The 18,746-nt window shown below is 54.8% G+C and overlaps 2 protein-coding genes across 3 annotated transcripts; one reads left to right on the top strand and one right to left on the bottom strand.

Moving 5' to 3' along the window:
* The first annotated feature begins 1,121 nt into the window (after positions 1 to 1,121).
* FAM98C (family with sequence similarity 98 member C) lies at positions 1,122 to 4,402 on the top strand. Its single transcript, XM_067719934.1, has 8 exons — positions 1,122 to 1,265; positions 1,372 to 1,520; positions 1,600 to 1,734; positions 2,189 to 2,394; positions 2,631 to 2,708; positions 2,792 to 2,908; positions 3,326 to 3,493; positions 4,049 to 4,402. The coding sequence occupies exons 1-8, from the start codon at positions 1,201 to 1,203 to the stop codon at positions 4,187 to 4,189; spliced, it is 1,059 nt and encodes a 352-aa protein (XP_067576035.1). The 5' UTR covers positions 1,122 to 1,200; the 3' UTR covers positions 4,190 to 4,402.
* An 8-nt stretch (positions 4,403 to 4,410) lies between these two features.
* Positions 4,411 to 18,356, bottom strand: RASGRP4 (RAS guanyl releasing protein 4). Of its 2 annotated transcripts, XM_067719922.1 has the most exons (19): positions 18,227 to 18,356; positions 17,555 to 17,606; positions 16,032 to 16,085; positions 15,723 to 15,907; positions 15,202 to 15,307; positions 15,016 to 15,078; positions 14,256 to 14,387; positions 13,997 to 14,150; positions 12,727 to 12,900; positions 11,250 to 11,366; positions 10,137 to 10,412; positions 8,479 to 8,559; positions 8,295 to 8,399; positions 8,084 to 8,202; positions 7,829 to 7,973; positions 6,984 to 7,020; positions 6,747 to 6,881; positions 6,512 to 6,624; positions 4,413 to 6,034 (listed from the first exon to the last, which is right to left on the bottom strand). In XM_067719922.1, the coding sequence occupies exons 3-19, from the start codon at positions 16,040 to 16,042 to the stop codon at positions 5,978 to 5,980; spliced, it is 2,010 nt and encodes a 669-aa protein (XP_067576023.1). In that variant the 5' UTR covers positions 16,043 to 16,085; positions 17,555 to 17,606; positions 18,227 to 18,356; the 3' UTR covers positions 4,413 to 5,977. The 2 variants fall into 2 exon arrangements, with proteins under 2 accessions (XP_067576022.1, XP_067576023.1); XM_067719921.1 differs by having other exon boundaries at positions 4,411 to 6,034; positions 6,512 to 6,881.
* Between the last annotated feature and the right edge of the window lie 390 nt (positions 18,357 to 18,746).

The following is an 18,746-nucleotide window of genomic DNA, read 5'->3' as shown; positions in this document are numbered from 1 at the left end:
GATCAATTTTTAGTATTTTATTAAGGTCAACAAATGCCCCCTGAGTACCCAGCCTCGGGCTACGCAGGACTATGGAGGAAACAGATTAAGGGTAGGCTCTGCCCTGGAGAAACAGGTTCTGGCCCTTTTCTTCCCTGAGGCTCTACTCCCAGTTCACTCCCACTCCCAGTAGAACTACAGAAACTACAGGAGACCAGAAAAGAGTCCGGAAGAGAGTAAACCTGGAACAATAATTTTAACAACAGCTACAAAAACAAGAGCAGTAATAACAATAGTAATAGGTTAAGTGGTAAAAAGCACGGACTTTGGAATCAGATCTGAATTTGGAGTCCTGGCACCACCATGCATTCACTCTGTGATTCATCCTCTCTGCATCACAGTTTTCTCTTCCATAAAATAGAGATAAGATACTTAGCCCAGTAGCACACACGAAATGCTCAATATATGTTAGTCATTTTTAATAGAGTACCCCGTAGATGTCTGCTAAGCACTAATCCTCACAAACAACTGTAAAATGTAGGCGTTATTACCCTCATTACACAGATGTGAAGAAATGTGGCAGGAACACAATGGTGGTGAATGGTGGAGTCAAATCCTAACCTTTGCCTGCAGACAAGATTGCACTCCTAGGGTGCAATCTCTTAATCACCATAATATATTGCACCTGCTCCCTCTCTCCAAGGCTCAGGGGGGCAGAGGGGTGAAGGTCCAACGGACTAACTCGGTTTGGTGTGTGTAGCTGGGATTCCTGGGTCCCTGACAGAATTCCAACTCTAAGTAGGAAAGGAGGGAAAGAGTTTCTGGACTTGGAGAGGAGTTGGGAGAACAACACTTGGTCAAAGTTGCTTTAAAAGCAGAGGGCATTTGAGGGAGGCTGAGGAAAAGGAAGCCGAAGTTGCTTCTATGTCGCAGCAGTAGCGACATCGCTGGTCTGTCGCGACAGCCGGGATTCAGAACGCCCGCTGGGGGTTTCCAGTGTCCTGACTGCTTACCCGAAGGGCGGTGCTCTACTGCTCGGCTCTGGAGGCGAGCCCGGGGGCGGGTTCTGCCTCCTTCTGCACCAATTGAAATGACGAAGGCCCTTAGCAAGAAGAGGCTGATTGGTCAGTTACGGGGGGTGGGGGCGCACGCCACTCCTGGGGCGGAGCTTCCCACGGACCGGCAGGGGGAGCGCGCGCCGGGCGAAGGCGCTACAGTTCCATGGAGGGGGCGGAGGCGGAGGAGCGGGAGTGGGCCGCGGTGGCCCGGGACCTGCTGACGCTGGGGTAAGGGGAGCGGGCTGTGGCTGGGGGTGCAGGAAGGGGCAGGTTTGCCCTCAGAAATTCCTACTAACCTCCCCCACCCCCTCCCGCTGCCTCGGCCGCGCCGCAGGTATGAGGGTTTTTCGGGGGCGGCGTCGCTGGGAACCTCGTGCCCAGACTTCAGGGCTCTGTGCGCGCGGCTGGCGGCGGAGCTGGCGACTCTGGGTGCCCTGGAGCGGCAGCGAGAGGAGGGCACGGAGGCGCTGAGCGCCGGCGACGGTACGCATGGAGCGGGAGGCTGGGAATGTCGGAGCCATGGGTGGCGCCGCCACGCCCTGACATCTCCCGCCTCCCGCAGGTTCTGTTCCCGAGGAGGAATTCCTGCGACAGTTGGCCGGCCTGTTGCGGGAGTTACACTGCCCAGACCGCAAGCTCTGCGGCGGGAACTGCGGGGCCTCGCTTCGGGAGCCCGGCGTGCGCCTGCGCCTGCTGCGTGAGCAGGGGGCTGGCCGGGATGCGGAAGTGGGCGAGGCTACAGCCTCGAGGGGGGCGGGCTCTGCGCGTTGAGGGGGAGCCGGGATCCCGAAGGGGCGTGGTCAGAATTTTGAGACCAGCAAGAGGGCCGGACGGAGGTGGGTGGGGTCCGAACCCTGGGCTAGGCTAAGAGCTCTGCGATGGGCGGGGTTAGTATTTTGATGGTGGGTTTTGAAGCTCACGTGGGTTGGGTTAGACGGAGCGGGACAGGAGGTTCCGAAGTGGGCAGGGTTTGAAAATCTGCAGAGGGAGCTGGGTCTCGAAGTGAGTGGGGCTTATTCTGGAGGTAGAAGCAGGATTCTAGGTGGGCGGAACTAGGAGCCGGGAGGTTTTGAAGCCGCTTGAACTTTTTGACCCCGGTAGGTGGGGTGGCAGCCCTCCTTGATTGCACTGCTCCTTTCCCCTACTTTTAGGCTTTCTCTGCTCGGAGGTCCAGGCTGCTCGCCTCCTCCGCCTGCAGTCCCGTCTGGATCCCAGCCCTGAGCAGTCCGGTGTGGAGGGAGCAGAGGAGGGATCTGGCTTGGTCCAGGAAATGGTCCTTACTCTCCAAGCGCTGGGGCTGCCTAGACCCATGCCGGGGACCCCAGCCAGCCAGCTGCTTCGAGACTTGCATGCCAAGGTAGAGGGCTGGAGCCCCCTCCGCACCCGGCTCACCTCACTCTCCTCGTAGGGGGGACAGCCCCCTCTTCAAAAGTGGCTCTGGGAGGAGTGCACAGCCACGGATGTTTCCTAGAACTGTGACTGCCATTCTTGGTTCTGTGGCCGGGGTCCTCAGGGTCGTGGGGAACTGGGGTCCACGGAGGAGTCTATCCGATTTCTGCCCAGTCAACCCCAGCCTCCTTCTTCTCTCATCAGATCGCAGAGCTGCTGCCTTCCCTGCCCGCAGGGTCCCTAAAGCCTCTCCTCAGCTACCCGCTGGATGCACCTAGATGGGTAAGGCCGTGTATGGCTGTATGTATGTGAACAGAGATGGGAGTGAGGGGGGCCCCTGGCATGACTGAGACCTTTTCCCCCAGGAAGCATTGGAGTCTCTGCACCAAAGCCTGCGAGATCAGTACTGCTGCCGCCGCTGCCTCCTCCTCAAGCGCCTGGACCTCACAACATCTGCTTTCCACTGGAGTGATCGGGCAGAGGTGTGGGCAGAAGACCAAGGCAGGAGCAGTTGTGAAGGCTGCAGCTGCAGGGAGGAGACATGAGGGCCAGGGACATTTTAGAATCTTGTGAGGTTTGGGGGTCTTGCTGGTTCTGAGGCCCAGGACATTTTAGAATCTTGTGAGGTTTGGGGGTCTGGAATCTCAGGGAATTCCCTGGTCTGATCTGGGAGTGTATTTAGAGCAATACTCCTTACTAAAAGATGTGGGAAGTGCACAACATTGTAAATCAACTATACTTCGATAAAGCAACCAAACAAGAAACATAATGAAATATTAAAAAAGAAAAAAAGATGTGGGAAGTGAGGCCCCGAGACAGGAAGAGATGCTTTCAAGATTACAGATCCCATCTGGGGAGGTCTCGTGGGCACGTTCTCCATGTCTACCCCTACTCACTAGGCCCAAGGAGAGGCCATGGAGGCAGTGCTGATCCCAATTCGAGAGGCTCTGACCCCAGAATCGAATGTCTCCATTGCACACGTCCTGGCTGCTCGAGCTGACCTGTCACGCCTTGTCCCAGCCACCAGCAAGACTGCCCGCCGAGGGACCTGCTGTGCTATCCACAAGGTGAACACCTGGGGATGGGGAAGGGCCCCAGCATCCTTGGCCTTCAAACTGGCCTTTTAGCCTTTGCTTGTACAAACCTTGTCCTCTTCTGCCTGGGCTCCTGCTCTCGCCTTCTCCTTGGGTTCCTGGCCTCTGGACTCACGACCTCTAATCTGCCCCCTCCACATGGCAGTTAGAAGGATGTTTCTAACTCAAACATCTGACCATGCCCCTCCCTAGCTCAAAACACTTCTATGGCTCCCCAGTGCCTTCAGAACAAAGTCTACCTATTTACTGAGGCCCTGCCCACCTCTCCTGCTTTGGCTTAGAATCCTCTCCCACCACTCACCCTGTCCGCTGCATTGGGTTTTAACCATTTTTAAAGCAAAACTACCCTCTGTTCAAATGATTACGTATTTAGCCTGCATTGGGAGTAAGGAGTGTTAACCACTGGACCACCAAGGAAGTCCCAGCATCTGCCCTTCCTTTTTCAACCTCATGCTGTTCTCTTGGCTCTCTAGCCCCCTTGTCCAAGATATTTTTCTTCTCTGCAACTCAAGTCTAATCACCTCTCAGGTGCTTATGGGCAGCGTTCCAGACCGGGGGGGCCGCCCAAATGAGCTGGAGGCTCCCATGCCCAGCTGGCAGAGCAGAAGAGAGGACAGAGGCGGGCGGAAGGCAGGCCGCCAGTGCTGGGGCCGCAAGAAGAAGAAGTAAAGGGAGACTGGTGGTTGGAGGAGGGGTCCTTCATGAGGTGCTGACATTGATAATCTCTGAGGAGTCACTGTGAGGGTTTCTCTTGGCACCTGGCACCCCAGCCCCATATCCCCTGTTCCTCAGGTCCCAAATGTCCTCCCCACATCTACCATTCAACACCAAGGACCATGTTCTCTGGAAAATAAATTCAATTAATTAATTTTTTAAAATTTATTTATTTATTTTTGTCTGTGTTAGGTCTCCGTTGCTGCACGTGGCCTTCTCACTGCGGTGGCTTCTCTTATTGCAGAGCATGGGCTCTAGGTGCACGGGCTTCAGTAGTTGTGGCACTCGGGCCCAGTAGTTGTGGCTCGTGGGCTCTAGAGTGCAGGCTCAGTAGTTGTGGCACACAGGCTTAGTTGCTCCCGCGGCCTGTGGGATCTTCCCAGACCAGGGATCGAACCTGTGTCCCCTGCATTGGCAGGCGGATTCTTAACCAATGCGCCACCAGGGAAGTCCTAAATTTAATTTATGACAGCCCTAGGACCTATCTCTGTGGGGGCCAGGTCAGGGGTGCTCAGGTTTGAGGAAAGGTAGGGGGTCTCTGTCCCCTGGGTCTGAACAGGCCCCTGCTGCTCTGACCTTTAAAGCCCTTTGCTCTTCAGCAACATCTTTCCCTCCCAGTGGGCATGGGGGAGGAGACATGCAGGCATCGGGCAAACATCTGTCAGGTGCCCACCATGTGCCAGCCATGTGCTAGGCATTGGGGTTACAGATAATAATAACCGCTGGTCTCCCGGAGCTGACCTTTCTGGTGAGGAAGGGCAGACGAGAAAGTTTAGTTTGTCAGATGGGGAAAGGGCTTTGGAGAGAAATAAAGCAAGAAGGCAGGATTGGGACCATGGCGGGATTGCAACTTTATGCCTGATCAGGGGAGGCCTCTCTGAGAAGGTGGGTACTTGAGCTAAGTCCCAAAGAGGGAGCCATGTGGACCTCTGGGGAAGAGCTTTCCCTTCCTGACAGAGGGAGTGTCCAGTGCAAAGGCCCTGAGGTAGGAGTATTTTGGGGCATGATCAGGGACCATCGGAGGCCAGTGTAGCTGAAGCAGGATGAGTGAGGGGGTGAGTGGTGAGAGGGGAGGTGGGAGAGGTGATGGGGGCAGACCATGAGGGGTGGGCCACAGTGAGAACGCTGGCTTTTCCCCTGAGTGAGATGAAGCCATGGGAGGGCTCTGAGCAGAGGAGGGATGTGATTGGACTCAGGTGTTCACAGGCTACCTCCCTGTTCCACCCTTTCTCTGGCCTTCTCTCCCATCTCTGGAACTCCAGAGTTTGGAACTTTACCCACCCTGTACCATCCCCCTCCTGACCCATGCTGACATCAGCGTAGCATATTGGTCAGTAGCTTCCATTTTAGAGGCAGGCAAACCTGGGTGTGAGTCCTGTCTCCAGCACTTAGGAGTTCTGCCACCTTGGGTGAGCAGTTTAACTTCACTGAGCCTGTTTCCTCATCTGTAAAATGGAGATTTAAGGAGGTGGCGAGATGATGCCTAGGTCTAAATGTATCCAACACAGAGCTGCACAGATATTAAATGCAAGAAAAGGGAGTACGATTAATAGCCACTCTGATGCAAAAGAAGAAAGTAACTTTCTTTCGGAGTAAGAGATGACGGATGCTTCAACAAAGGCAGTGTGGATGGGAAGGAGGCGATGCCTTTGGGGGGTTCTGCTGGAGGCCTGGAGGCCGAATAATAGGACTCGAGACTGACTCTGGTGGAGGGAGTGGGGAGAGAGCAGACCAAGGCAACGTCTAGGAACTCAGCTTGGAGGACCGGGTGGGTGATGGGGCCGTCGCTGGCAGAGGGACCTGGAAGGAGGAAGACACTGGGTGATGTGGGAAGTGTACGATGTCCAGGAGACGGTTCACTGCAGGGGGAGAGCCTCACCCAGACTTGTTAAAGTGGATGGATGAATGTCCCCTCTGGATTTTCTTTTAGCTCAGTCTGAGAGTCCCCACTTTTGAATCGTGGTATTTATTCCACCATTAGTGTCTGATATATTTGGCCTTATTCTAGCCATCTTATAGTTGTCTTTCTTTTTTTCTTCCTAAACTCCCTTTTCTTTTCTACTAGTGGCTACCCCTTCCCCTCCCCACACCATACTGTAATTCCTATTTTTCTATCAACATTAAAAATTAACCACTATCTATGCCCTCCTACCCAAGCAATTGAGGACTTTTGCATATTTTAACTTTCCTATGCTTCCCCAAATCTGTCTGGGCTCCCCCAGGCAAATAGGCTGGTCTCCCTGTATCCAGTTGTGGGTAGGGGCAGCTCCTCCTCACCGTCTCTGGTTCCCAGGAGGGATGTGAGGGTTCTGTCTGGGTCCAGGCATGGCAAACGTGCCACCCAGTCTCAGGTTCCAGGGATAGCGTGTAGGAGAGATTGTCCTCGGAGCCTGTTTGTGGGGTTGTGGACGGGAGGGTTGTGGGTGCGGTAGGAAAGACCTCAGGACCTTGGAGTTAATCCCCATCCATCCACCAGGCCCCCTTCCCAGGACTGCTACACCCTGGGTCTTACCACAGCCGGCATGGGGAACTGGTGTGGGTGGGACAGGGGCTTCTGGGGGGCTCACGTCGCCCTTGGCCCCTGGCCTCTTCTTACACTCCACCTTCACTTGGTCTCTGCAGTGTTTGTGGCAACACAGCCCACAGTCTGGGGGAAATTCAGAGGTTAGTGCCAGAGGCCCAGTCTGTGTCCTCTATTCTTCCAGCCCGCGGGTCCTGGATTCCCTCCCCCTACCCGTGCCCCGCTCACCCTGACAGCGGTAGCCTTGCTTGGTGACACCCCAAAGCTGGGAAGAGAAAGCAGAATAGGTTACCTAGGCTAGGGGAAGGAGGGCTGTGATTGGGGTGGGGCTGGGGTCTGTCTGGAGGAAACAATTCAGGTTTTGGAAGTTTTCAAGGCTAGAGGCTTATGTGGGATCTGGGAGACTAAAGGAATTAGGAGGTTATCTCAGGTCTGGAAAGTCATCTGTGATATGAGAATTGGACAAAATTTGGAATTAATAAAGCATAAATTCTATGGGCAGGGATTGTGTCTGTTCTGTTTCCTCCTGTGCTCCCACCCACCCAGAGCCTATAACTGTGCCGGGCACACAGCAGGTGCCCAGTATATATTTATGAATGAAAAAATGAATGAAAAAGTAAATTCGGAAAGTAATCCAAGGTTTGTGAATTGGTCTTGGTTTGAGATTGAGAGATTTGTCCATTATACAGAGTTTGAGGATACCCTGAATTTGGAAATTATCCAGGGTTTGAATTATCTGGGGTCTAGAGACTTGGAGATTGATTCTGCTTGGAGATAATCTACTCGTGTTTGTAGATTCTCCAGGGTTTGGCAGTTATCCAGGATGGAGATTGTCTGGGAATCGAGCAGTATCTAGACTTCAGAATTATCCAAGATGTAGGGAATATCCATTGTTTAGGGTTGCTGTGAAATATAGGGATTATTTGAGGCTAGAGGCTTTTGTGGAATTTGGGGATTATCCGGGGCTTGGTGACCATGCGCGCTCCAGGGCAGGCCTGGCTTTTCCAGCCCAGGCTGTGAGGAGTTAGGGCGCTCCAGGGGTCCCTCAGGGTGACAGCGGGCGGAGTGCTCACGAAGCCGCTGCAGATGCCACAGAAGGTGGGCTTGCGGAAGGTGACCTCCTGGAAGGTGTGCAGGAAGGTCAGGCCCAGCTTGGAGCAGATGGCGCTGGCCTGGAGCAGGTACCCTGTCAGCTCCTCTCGGCTGAAGGAGCCACTCCTGGGGGAGAGACTGCGCTTCAGCAGGACTGGCCCATTTCTCCCAGACCCAGGAGTCCTGGATACCCCAGGTCCTCGTCTTAAGGGAACCCAGGAGTCGGGAGCACCTACCCCTGGCGGGGGGGTGGGTGAAGCCCGTGGCAGGCGAAGGGGAAGTTGCCTGAGAGTCGCTCAAAGTCCTCCTGAGAGATGGTGCCTCGGCCTTCGGGGTCATAGTTCTTGAACACAGACTTCGGAGGAGGAGCGTGGGAAGGGGAGAGTCAGGCCGAGTCAGAGGCCCCAGGGCCTTAGATCCCTCCTCCCGCCCAGGGCTCCTCCTCACCTCCACCAGCTGCTCCACGTGCCGACCCAGCGTGACCCTGTCGGGCTTGGGCGTCACGCCAGGGGCCCACTGCACCACCAGGGGCACCTGGAAGGGGGAGGGTGGCTGGGGCAGGGACAGAGGGTCACAGTTAGTCATTGCAGAGGCTTGGGCTGGAGGTCAGAGGTCAGGGCTGGGGTCTCACCAGACTCTTGGGACAGCGGGGCTCCCGGGCATAAGAAAGCTCATAGATCTCGTCCTCCGTGTAGAAGAGATCCAGGGAAAGCTGGAGGATGGGCAGGGCGTTACGGACCCTCCTTGTCTCTGTCCTCCTACCTACAGCCCATGCCTGCTTGGACCCCCAATCTCCTCCTCTTTCCAAAGCCCCTCTTCCCTGGGACCCCCATGGTCCTCTCTCCCACTGAGCCCCACTTCGCGCTGCACACCGCTGGTCCCCTAGACCAGAAACACCATCTTGTCACCGAGGCTCTTTTGATCCTATTTAAAATTGCAAACCCTTGTCACTTTCCATGCCTGTTTCTGCTTTAATTTTCTCTATAGCACTTTTTATCTAAAAGACCATATGATTTACTTATTTACTTTTTTCACTGGCTATCTCCCCCACTAGGAAGTCAGCCCCACAAGACAGCAATTTTTCTCTGATGTTGCACACTGCTGTGAGCCTAAGTGCCTAAAGTAGTGCCTGGCTCACAGCAGGTGCTCAATAAATATTTGGGCTGATGGCCTCTTAGGGTCAGCATAGCATAGCAGCTTAGGCACCAATCATTCTGGGGCAGGACCAGCTTCACAGGCAGGCCTCACACTTAGAGGGGCCTCCACTTCATTTAATGCCCTGCTGTCACCATCTTGAAATTCTTAATAATTTCAAACAAGGAGCTCCACATTTTCAATTTGCTGGTGGTCCTGTCTTAGGATCTGAAAGTCAGCTTTTCAGTCTTAGACTACCTGGTCCTCAGAATCCCAGTCTCTCTCAATTTATAGCTCTTTAGAATGAAATATATATATCTCTACCTCTCTATCTCTATTATCTATCTATCATCTATCTACCTATCTATCTGTCTATGTAAAATAAAATATAGCCAGAATCTCACACTTGCAGTCTTAGGACATAGTGTGATAGTTAATACATGTTCTGAAGCTGGCCTGCTGTGGGACAGGGGGCAAGTGACCTCACCTCTGTGGGTCTCAGTTTCTCAGTCTGTAGAATGGACACAATAAGGGTCCCCTCCTCGTAGGGTTGTGAGGATGGAATGAAGTGCTCTCTGGGGACTGTTAAACATGGTGCCTGGCACATAATAAGTGGTCAATAACTGTTATTAGCTTTTTGCTTAGATTCCTGGATATGTTAAAGCTTGGAATTTTGGACTAGTGGCATGAGAAGCTCAGAACCTTGGAGTTCAGGAGCGCAAAAGCCCGAAGCAATTCTGGAGCTCAGATCGATGGATACTTGAGTTGCTGGGGGAACTGGGGGAAAAACGCATCACTTATATAGAGCTCACTGTGTTCCAGATACTATTTTAAGTACTTTATGTGAATTATATGAATGATATTTATATGAATGATATTACTGATTCTTTTCAACCACTCTCTGAAGTAGGTCCTATTTGTATTCCCATTTTGTAGTTAAGGAAACTGAGGCTGAGGGGTTAAGTGACTTGCCCAAGACCACACAGAAAAAAAACAAAAACAAAAAAACCCCTAGAAGCTCTGGCTCCAAAGCCCATGCATTCCAGTGCTATTCTACTATTCTATCCTGACCCTCACCCACCCAGGACCCTAAATCTCAGTACCCCGCAGGTGCAGCCTCTGGGAGCTCAGCCTGGGCAGCTCAGGGCAGCTCACCGTGAGCAGATGCAGTAGGTCCTCCTTGGCACTGCAGGGGGGGTGTTGCCTCTGGAGGGCTGCCAGCTCCTGCAGCCGCAGGTAGAGGCTGTTGAGCTTGGGTAGGTGCAGGCGGCCGTCAGGCAACCTGTCAGGCTGTGCCTCGTGCAGGGACACCAGATCCTTGAGATGCACACCCAGTACAGGCAGCCGGAAGCCGGTGCAGCCAGCCCAGGTGCGGCGGTAACAGGCGTAGTTGTTGTGGGCAGCAAGGAGCTCAGTCAGCTCCAGCAGGGCCTGTGTGGGAGGGGCATGTTTCTTTTGGGGGGGAGCAGCATGTAATCGGGGAGGCCAGTTCTGTTCCCCTAGCTCCTTGAAGGGGAGTATCTAGCAGCATCCTGTGTGGCTCTGGACCCCCCAGGGGCCCAATGGCATTTTGGACCTCTCCCCAAGCCCCTCCATGTCCCACATTGGCTTCAGCATCTCCCCAGACTGCTCTTCCACTTGGGCCCCCATCTCAGAAAGGCCCCACTGTCTCCCATTCCCCAGGCTAGAGTGGTTTTTCAAAAACCCAAATCTGATCATGGGTGCTCTCAGCATTCCCAGACGCTTCCTAGCTCCCCACTGCCCTCTAGATAAAGCCCAGACACCTTAGCTGAGCTTGCAAAAGGCTCAACAGGATCTCCCCCCGCCCCCTGCCCCGGCATCTCCAGCCCAATATCCTGCCACATCCTGACCTCAGGCACACACCAGACTCATGAATGACTCACTCTCCTTAGACACTTTCAGGACACCCCCAACCCATGCTCCTCCCATGGGTGGCCCAAATGTTGGCATCCCTGGGGGCATCATTTCACTCCCCACCTGGACTGCAAGTTCTCTGCTAGCGTCTCTTATCTGCCTCCCTCCAGTCCTGCTCAGGACCAGACACACAGTAGAGAGAGGTCAGCACCACGGATGAGGAGGGAGGAATGACAGAGGAGGACAAAGCCTGGGGGTCTGTCGGATTTGGAGGAGCAAAAGGTCTCTGGGTGGCTCCAGGGCCCCTGGGAAGGGACGGAGGGGGCTGGGGAAAAGTGTGTGGGTTCAGGATAATTGACCACTGGAACTTTGGGGAGGGCAGTGGGACTTCACCTTGGTGCTGTCAGGGCTCAGGTGGGTGTGGGAGTCCTTGAGTCTGGAGATGGCGCTATGACACAGGCCCCCAGTGACTGCCATCAGCGTGTTGAAATTCTGCAGCTGGAGGAGCCTCTAGGAAGGGAGGGTGATGCAGAAGTGGTGGGCACCACATGGAGGACAGGCAAATTGGGGGTTCAAATGACAGCATCCCCATTGAGTTGGGGTCTCAGGCATGTGTGGGGATGGGCCAGTGCAGGCATCAGACAGGTGAGATGTGTCAGGCAGGAGTGGGCCACAAGCAGGTATGTGGGCATCACACGGAGGTCAGGCAGATGATAGACTAATGTTAGGTCAGAGAGAAGTGGGGGGAGTCAGGGACTTCCCTGGCGGTCCAGTGGTTAGGACTCAGCGTGTACTTCCACTGCCGGGGCATGAGCTGGAGCTCTGGTGGGAGAACTATTATCCCGCATGCCACGTGGTATGGCCAAAATAAAAAGTGGGGGGAGTCAGGCAAGTATGGGGTGTTGGACGGGTTTGGGGACTCAACAGGTCTGTGTCAGGCAGGTGTGGAGGATGCAGACAGACGTTAGGGTGTCAGACAACTAGGCGGCCTCTGCACTGGGAGCCAGCCAGGTGAGGGGAGACCAGAAGGCCTGGGTTCTGGGCAGGAGTTGGGAGCTAGGCAGAGGTGAAATCGTCCAGAGTGATACGGAGGGGTCAGGTAGATATAAGAGACAGGTGTGGGGTCAGCCCTCCCCTTTCTCAGGTTTGAAGAGCGGAGGTTGCTGGGGGAGAAGGTTGTTGGGTGCCAGGGAGGAATGGAAGACGCTCAGACCGGGGAGACCCCATGTAGATGCCAGAACACCCTGGTCTGTCGTGCGGGACAGGGGAAGCAAGGAGATGGAAGACGCCAGAGGCAGGGCGTGGTCTGCGAGGAAGTACGCAAAGGGGCGTGGCCACGCTGGGGGAAAGCGGGCTTCCCTTTTCTCCAGAAGGGAGGGAACATAGCTGGAAAGGAGGGGGAAGGGGAGGGGGGAAGGGAAAGGGGGGAAGGTGAAGAGAAAGGGCGGGCCAAGGGAGACCTGAAGTGATGGGGTCGGATGCTGTCACTGTCCTAAAGGGACAGCTGGGGCCTAGGGACGGGGTAGAGTTTGACGCAAAGGTGCGGGCAAGAAAGAGTCTCCTCTTTCATTGCCCTGCGGATAGAATATTCGGGCACTGGGCTTGTGAGACGGGGTCAGGAGGAACGTCGTCAACTGCCACGTCTGGGACCAAGGAGTGGGGCCAGGGCGGGTTGGACGTGGTGAAATCAAGGCCAGGGAAGAAGTGCCGTTACAGTCCCGGGTTAAAACGACAGGACGGGGGCCGCGGGGCCGCGGGCAGGGTGGGGCGTGATGCGTTCGGGAGGGGCCACGATATGGTGACGTCACCGCCCGGGAGCCCCGCGGGGCAGGTGCTCAGAAAGTGGGCAGAGCGGCGGGGCGGACCTCACCTGTGCCACGTGGATGAACTTGTCCAGCACCTGCCCGCGCTGTGCAGGCCCGGGGCGGCTCAGCACCATGACCTGCACCCAGCGGGACACGCTGTTGCTGAGACCTACGGATCCCTCCAGGGCCGGGCAGCCCCGCACGGAGCCCTGCAAAACGTAGCCCCGCAGGTCCTGGGGCTGGGGGTGAGGTAGGTGTCAGGGTGGGCCCTCGCTCTCAGGCTCTGCCCCTCACACGCCATCCCCCAAGCAGTCACGACCTCTGACGTCCTAGCCCGGCCATCACATGTCCCTGAGGTCACCATGGCCCTCTCCCATCTGAGGAGAAGTGTTTAAAGAAAGTTGGGTACTATTCTGAGCCCTTCCTCATAGCCTCACAAGTCTATGAAGTGAATACTATATTATTCCCATTTTAGAGATGAGGTCATTGAGGCACAGAGAGGCTAAGTAATTTGCCCAGGGTCACACAGGCCCGAGTCAGGGAGGGAACCCAGTCTATTGCTCTTAACTGTATACCTGACTGGTATATAGTCAGCAAAGGGAAGGGTGGTGAAGAGGACACGAAACTAACTTCCATTTATTCTGCTCAAGGAGTCAACATTACATACCCACATCCACTGCACTGTGTGTGTGTGTGTGTGTGTGTGTGTGTACAATCAGGAAATTTTCCCATTAAGGAACCAGATCCCCAACTACCCTCAAAACGATGATGGCAAGATGGCAATAGCTAAACGCTTATATATAGGTTGAAGCATTTGAAATTACAATTTGGGTAGGTTAAATATGTCAAAACATGGCAATTTCAAATGGTTCAACTGTAGAGCATTCACTCTGGACCAGGCGCTGATCCTATGAGGCAGGAGCTAAGTCCCCCTTTTACAGATAACGGGCTGAGGCACAGTGAATTTAAATGCTTCTCAAATAAATGAACAATTAATAAAATATTTTGAGCACTTACTATGTGCCAGGCACTGTGATGAGCATTTTTAAATGGACATATTAATTTCCCCCACCAGCCAATGAAATAGTATGACCTCCTTTTTACACATGAGAAAACTGAGTCCCAGAGAGGTTGAGAAACTAGTTCAAAATTACACAGGTAGGAAGGGGCTGATGGGATTTGAAACCGGGGCTCTGTGCTCAGCCAGCTTAATTCCTTTTCCTGGACCCTCTAGCACCCAAGTTTGACAGTTTGGGTCCTCTCAGTCCTGCCTGGTCCCAGCCAGGCCTCAGCCCACCCCAAGCCCTCCCCAGCTGGGAGGAGGGGCGTCCTTACCGTGATAGCCTGGAAGGACCGGAACTCCAGGTAAGTGAGGTGCTCTGCCAGCTCCTCGGTCTCCAGGTGGTCGAAAAGCAAGGACACTTTGCGCTTTTTGCCCAGGCCTGGGCTGCTTAGGGGGGGAGGGGGGCCAGGGCCACCAGGGCTCAGCCTGGGGGCAAAGAGAGGCAGGGGGAGGAGCTGGGGTGGACGGTGTGGGAGTGTGGAGGCAGAAGGCAGAGTGGGGGTGGGAGGGAAGGGGAAGGGACTGACTCACAGGTTCGCGGAGTCTCCCAGGCTCCGCTGGGTTGCGTTACCCTCCTGTTCCACAGTGGCCCAGAAGCGACCTATAACCTCTTCTAACTGGGGCTCCTGATGCACTGTCTCAGGGTGTTGGGTGAGCCAGTACCTGAGGGTGGTTTAGAGATGGTGGAATGAGGCTGGGGGTGAGGCAGGTCTCTGAAAGGGGTCTCTTGGGCTGGGGGATCTCTAGGTGCTGGGCTTGGGGGCGTCTCTAAATGTGTGCAGGGGGTCTCTGGAAGGCCAGGGTTCAGAGAGGCACCAGGCTGGGAGGATCTCTGGGAGTAGGACTGGGGGCCTCTTAACACAGGCTGAGGGATCTATGGCAGATGGACTGGGCAATCTCTTGGAAGTGGGATGGCTAGGAAGCAGGGTAGTGGGCATGGGTCTCAGGAACTAGGTTGGGGGCCTCTAGGGGTGAGATTTTGGGGGAACAGGGTGAGGGGGGTCTTAGAAACTAGGCTGGGGTATATGGGAGGTCGGGGTTTTAGGAATCTGAGCTGGACGTCTTGGGGGACCAGCTGGGAGAGGGTCCATAGGATCTGGTCAGGGGTCTCTAAGAGGTGAGGGTTCTAAGGAAGAGAACTGGGAGGTTTTAGGGACCAAGCCAGGGGATTCTCAGAGTGGGATTTGCAGGAGCAGGACTGGGTAGTCTCTGGGAAATGGTTTATTTTTGGGGGGGGGCAGTAGGGTGAGGATCTTGGGTCACGGGAGTGTAGGTCTTGGCCCAGGCCTACCTGACCAGGTGACAGATCTGCAGCCTCCTCAGCTCCTGTGTGCTCCCTGTGGCCTCCTGGTACTTAAGTTCCAGTCAAGGTTCTGTTATCCAGCATCTCAGACCTGCCTGCTCACCCCGTCCCCACCAGGCTCTCTCATCTCCGCCCTCCGTCCTCCACCCACTGCTCATGGCCCCCGGAGGATATAAGGTCAGCAGACGGGCAGCAAGGTGGGCAGAAGGCAGCACCCAGTTGTGCATGGCAAGTACCATGTTGAGAATGTGGTCTCCACGGCGCAGGCTGCCAGCCGAGTCTGAAGGCAGGAGAAGGGGACACTGTGTCAGAATGGCCCCTGGGCAATGGACTGCACAGCTTCCAGAGCCGGTTGGACAGCCTGGTTCAAACCCCAGCTCTACCAGCGACTCCACGTATGAACTTGGGCAAACAACCTGGCCTCCTTGTGCTCCAGTTTCCTTGTCTGTACCGTGCATGGAGGAGCACCGTCCCTGGCAAGTCATACTGAAGATGGAAATAGTATCAGACTCCTCCCCCTGCGGCTCAGGAAAAAGAAGCGCAGGTAGGTGTCTGTCTTACTCCTGCTGTAGTGATCGAGAGTCATTCCACATATGCCTGCCTCTATTTTATACCCCTCAAGTTGAGCCCAGAGAGAGGTGGGTGCTTGGCCCAGCCTCAGGACTGGGGAGGCTGGCCAGGGAGGGGACACTCACCAAAAGACTGAATGCATTTCTCCAGCAGGTCATCTTCGCTGCAGCCGCCCTCATTCAGCATACCCAGAGCCATGGAAGCCATGACCTTGCTGATTTCCCGGGGGCTGGGGCACGTCTTGCGGCGGCGGGCCTGTCGGGGCCGGCCCCGGCCCCCTGTCTTCCCCGGGCATTCCTGGTAGGACTTCCTGTGGACACATTCCCTGGGGAATCATGGGAGCCCCTTCCTTGAGGCAGACCCCCAGAATTCTTCTTGACCCCAAAGCCCCAAGGCATCCTAAAGGCAAGGTCCTAGCATTAGTCCTGACCTACCGTGGTTCCATAGGAGAAAACCCCAGGAGTAGTCCAGATCATGGGAGGCTTCTCCTACAAGAAAACCCCAAGGGTCACGCCTGTCCTCTTCAGGGAATCAGGGGGGAAAACCCTAGGACTACCCTGAACCACCGCCCCCAGCGAATCATGGGAGAAGAGCCCCAGGACTACTAAAGACCCTCCAGGAATCATAAGAACTCCTCCAGGCATTGTCCCCCAATTCCCCTTGACTGTATGGCCCCAAGACATCATGGGAGAGACTTCCTGTTGGCAGATGGGTTACTCCTGACCTCCCAGGGAATCATAGGAGAAGACCCCCAGAATTATTCTTATCCTCCCCAGGAGGAATCATGGGAGGTTCTGCCTTCAGGGATACTCCGCAGAATTCCCCTTTGCTTTCCAACACCTCCCCCTCCTCCCCCCAGCCCTCATGAGAGAAGCAGACCCCTGAGATTCCATCTCTCCCTCCTCCCCCACCTTGACCGCCACTAAGGTGACAGACCCCTCCCCCAAGCCAGCCTTTCGGTGGGACTGGAGTCTTAGCTGCAAGCCTGGGTCCCTAGATTTGGAGCCTGGAGAGAAGATACAGGTGCAAAGTAGCCTCACCAGAGCCCTTCAGAGCTGGGTGCGGTCCCTGGGGCTGAGGCAGCTTCAAGGAAAGTTTAAAAATAACCCTCACTCTGCCCTGTGCCTCCCCAAGGCTCCTGTTCCAGTTGGGGAAAGAGGGTAATGGAGAGACAGGGATGGTGGAGGAAGGAGGGAGCAGAATCCAGGCAGAAGGCCTTGGCTTCCACAAGAGTCAGACAGAACTGGGCTGGAGAAATTTATGCTGGCTGGTGAGACTTTGTGTTAATCACAAAATTTCTTTGGACCTCAGTTTCCTCATGTGAAAAATGAGGGTCGTCTTCAGACCTTCCCCAAGAATTTATTATGAACATTCAATGCCTTGCTCTTCAAAAGTGCTAACTAAGGGATTTAGTTTGCTTAGGCCCTTAAGTGGCCAGAGGTGAGAAAGTTAAATTTGAGATGCAGAGAAAGAATGTGATGGAGCAAACTAGAAGCAAGGCCTGGGGAATGGGGTTGGAACCAGAGAGAGACCCCCCATAACAAGGGCACGGCCATGTCCCTGGTGCATCCTAAAAGCTCGGTAATCATTTTGAATGTTGTTGAGTAACAGCTGGCATTACTGAGCACTGGATGTGTACCGGGCAGAGGGTTGAGCATCTATCTAGTTTAGGGGTTCCCAAAACATGGTCCCCAACCAATCCCAACAGCATCACCTGGGAACTTGAGAGAATACAAATTCTTAGGCCCCGCCCCAGACCTACAGAATCAGACACCTTGAAGGTGGGCCAGCAGCCTGTGTTTTAGAAGCCCTCCAGGTGGTCCTGATGTGTGCCCAAGCTTGAGAACCACAGGCCTAGACTGTACTATCGAGGACTCATGCATCCCTCTGAGAAGGGACTATGATTATTCTATTGACAGAAGAAGAAACTGAGGCACAGAGCGGGTAAGTGACTTACCTAAGGTCACACAGCCAGAAAATGAGGCAGCCAGGTCTCCACCAGTAAACTCCTGGAGATTATAGGGAGGGGACACTTTGCCTATCAAAGACATGCTGGGGGAGGCAGAAGGAGCTGCCTAGGCTATGGACCCAGCCACCATGGCCCCTGTGAGGACAGGAAGGCAGAACCTGCTGGTATAGCCAGCTGCTAAGCCCTTACCTTCGGACTCTCTGCCCCCTGCAGCGTCTGGAGCAGCCAGGAGTTGCTTAAGACGCCGCCGGGGAGCCGCCTTGCCCTGCGTCACACTCCCCTCCCCTGGGGCAGGGCCCTGCAGGAGTCTGGAGTTTCCAGTTCTGGGGGCAGCCAAGAAGACCCCAGGGAGGACAGAGACACCCAGCCTACAGAATTAGGATGGGGGCGTGAAGGGCGCGGGGAGAATGGGATCAGAGCAGCTCAAATTCCAGAAGAGCAAGGATAAGACACAGACACCCAAGCAAACAGCCCCAGCCTGAGCTGGCTCTGGACTCCCTGAAGCATCTTTCCACCTGGCGCCCCCTGCTCCTGCTGCTGCCCCGAGAGTAGCCCGATACCCTATGCCCCTGGTTAGAACCTCCCCAAACTTCCCATGCAGCCCAAGCGAGACCCAGGGGCGTAGGGCGCTCCTGGTCTCTTGGAGAAGGGTCCCCTCACCTCTTGCTGTCTTTCCTGTTCATGCTTCCTTGAGGGGAAGGGGTCTTTTAAGAGTGTGGCTCAGCTCCTCCCCCCCTCACCAATGCTCCAGCTTCTTAGCCCCTTGGGAGCTGGGGCCTCCTCGGTGCTTGGGAAGGAAAGAGGAACTGCCCCTCCCCACCCAGCCCCAGGCCAGGGGGAAGGAAGAGGCTGGGGAGAGACCAAAGGTCCCTCCTCCCCCCACACGGGGATCCCTTCAGGCTGAGGTTTCCGGTGCTGCGGGCCCCCACCCCCAATCACCCAGCGGACTCTCTATCTCCCCCATCTTTCGGTCTCCAGACCCGTGATTCTCTGTTCTGTCACTGTCAAGCTTCAATAAGAGCAGTTTTTTAAAAAAAGTATGCCTAATATGACACATTTTTGTAAACACACTCAAAAGAAAAGTCTATATTTCTATGAGGACATATTCATGTATAATAATGCACAGCAGTTTGATTGGAAAGTCACAAGACATAATATTTTGTATATTTCTTATGTTTCT

Source organism: Pseudorca crassidens, chromosome 20 (genome assembly GCF_039906515.1).
Source record: "Pseudorca crassidens isolate mPseCra1 chromosome 20, mPseCra1.hap1, whole genome shotgun sequence".
NCBI classification, from domain to species: Eukaryota; Metazoa; Chordata; class Mammalia; order Artiodactyla; family Delphinidae; genus Pseudorca; species Pseudorca crassidens.
This window is presented reverse-complemented; position numbering and strand designations above follow the sequence as displayed.

What these genes read in the sequence shown, in the direction of transcription:
- FAM98C (XM_067719934.1), top strand. Translation starts at nt 1,201, where the DNA reads ATGGAGGGGGCGGAGGCGGAGGAGCGGGAGTGGGCCGCGGTGGCCCGG. An exon ending in CGGGACCTGCTGACGCTGGG is followed by an intron (nt 1,266 to 1,371) that starts GTAAGGGGAGCG and finishes GCCGCGCCGCAG; the next exon opens with GTATGAGGGTTTTTCGGGGG. An exon ending in CGCTGGATGCACCTAGATGG is followed by an intron (nt 2,709 to 2,791) that starts GTAAGGCCGTGT and finishes CTTTTCCCCCAG; the next exon opens with GAAGCATTGGAGTCTCTGCA.
- RASGRP4 (XM_067719921.1), bottom strand. An exon ending in ACCTACTGCATCTGCTCACG is followed by an intron (nt 8,560 to 10,136) that starts GTGAGCTGCCCT and finishes CCCATCCTCCAG; the next exon opens with CTTTCCCTGGATCTCTTCTA. An exon ending in CACCCACCCCCCCGCCAGGG is followed by an intron (nt 7,974 to 8,083) that starts GTAGGTGCTCCC and finishes TCTCTCCCCCAG; the next exon opens with GAGTGGCTCCTTCAGCCGAG.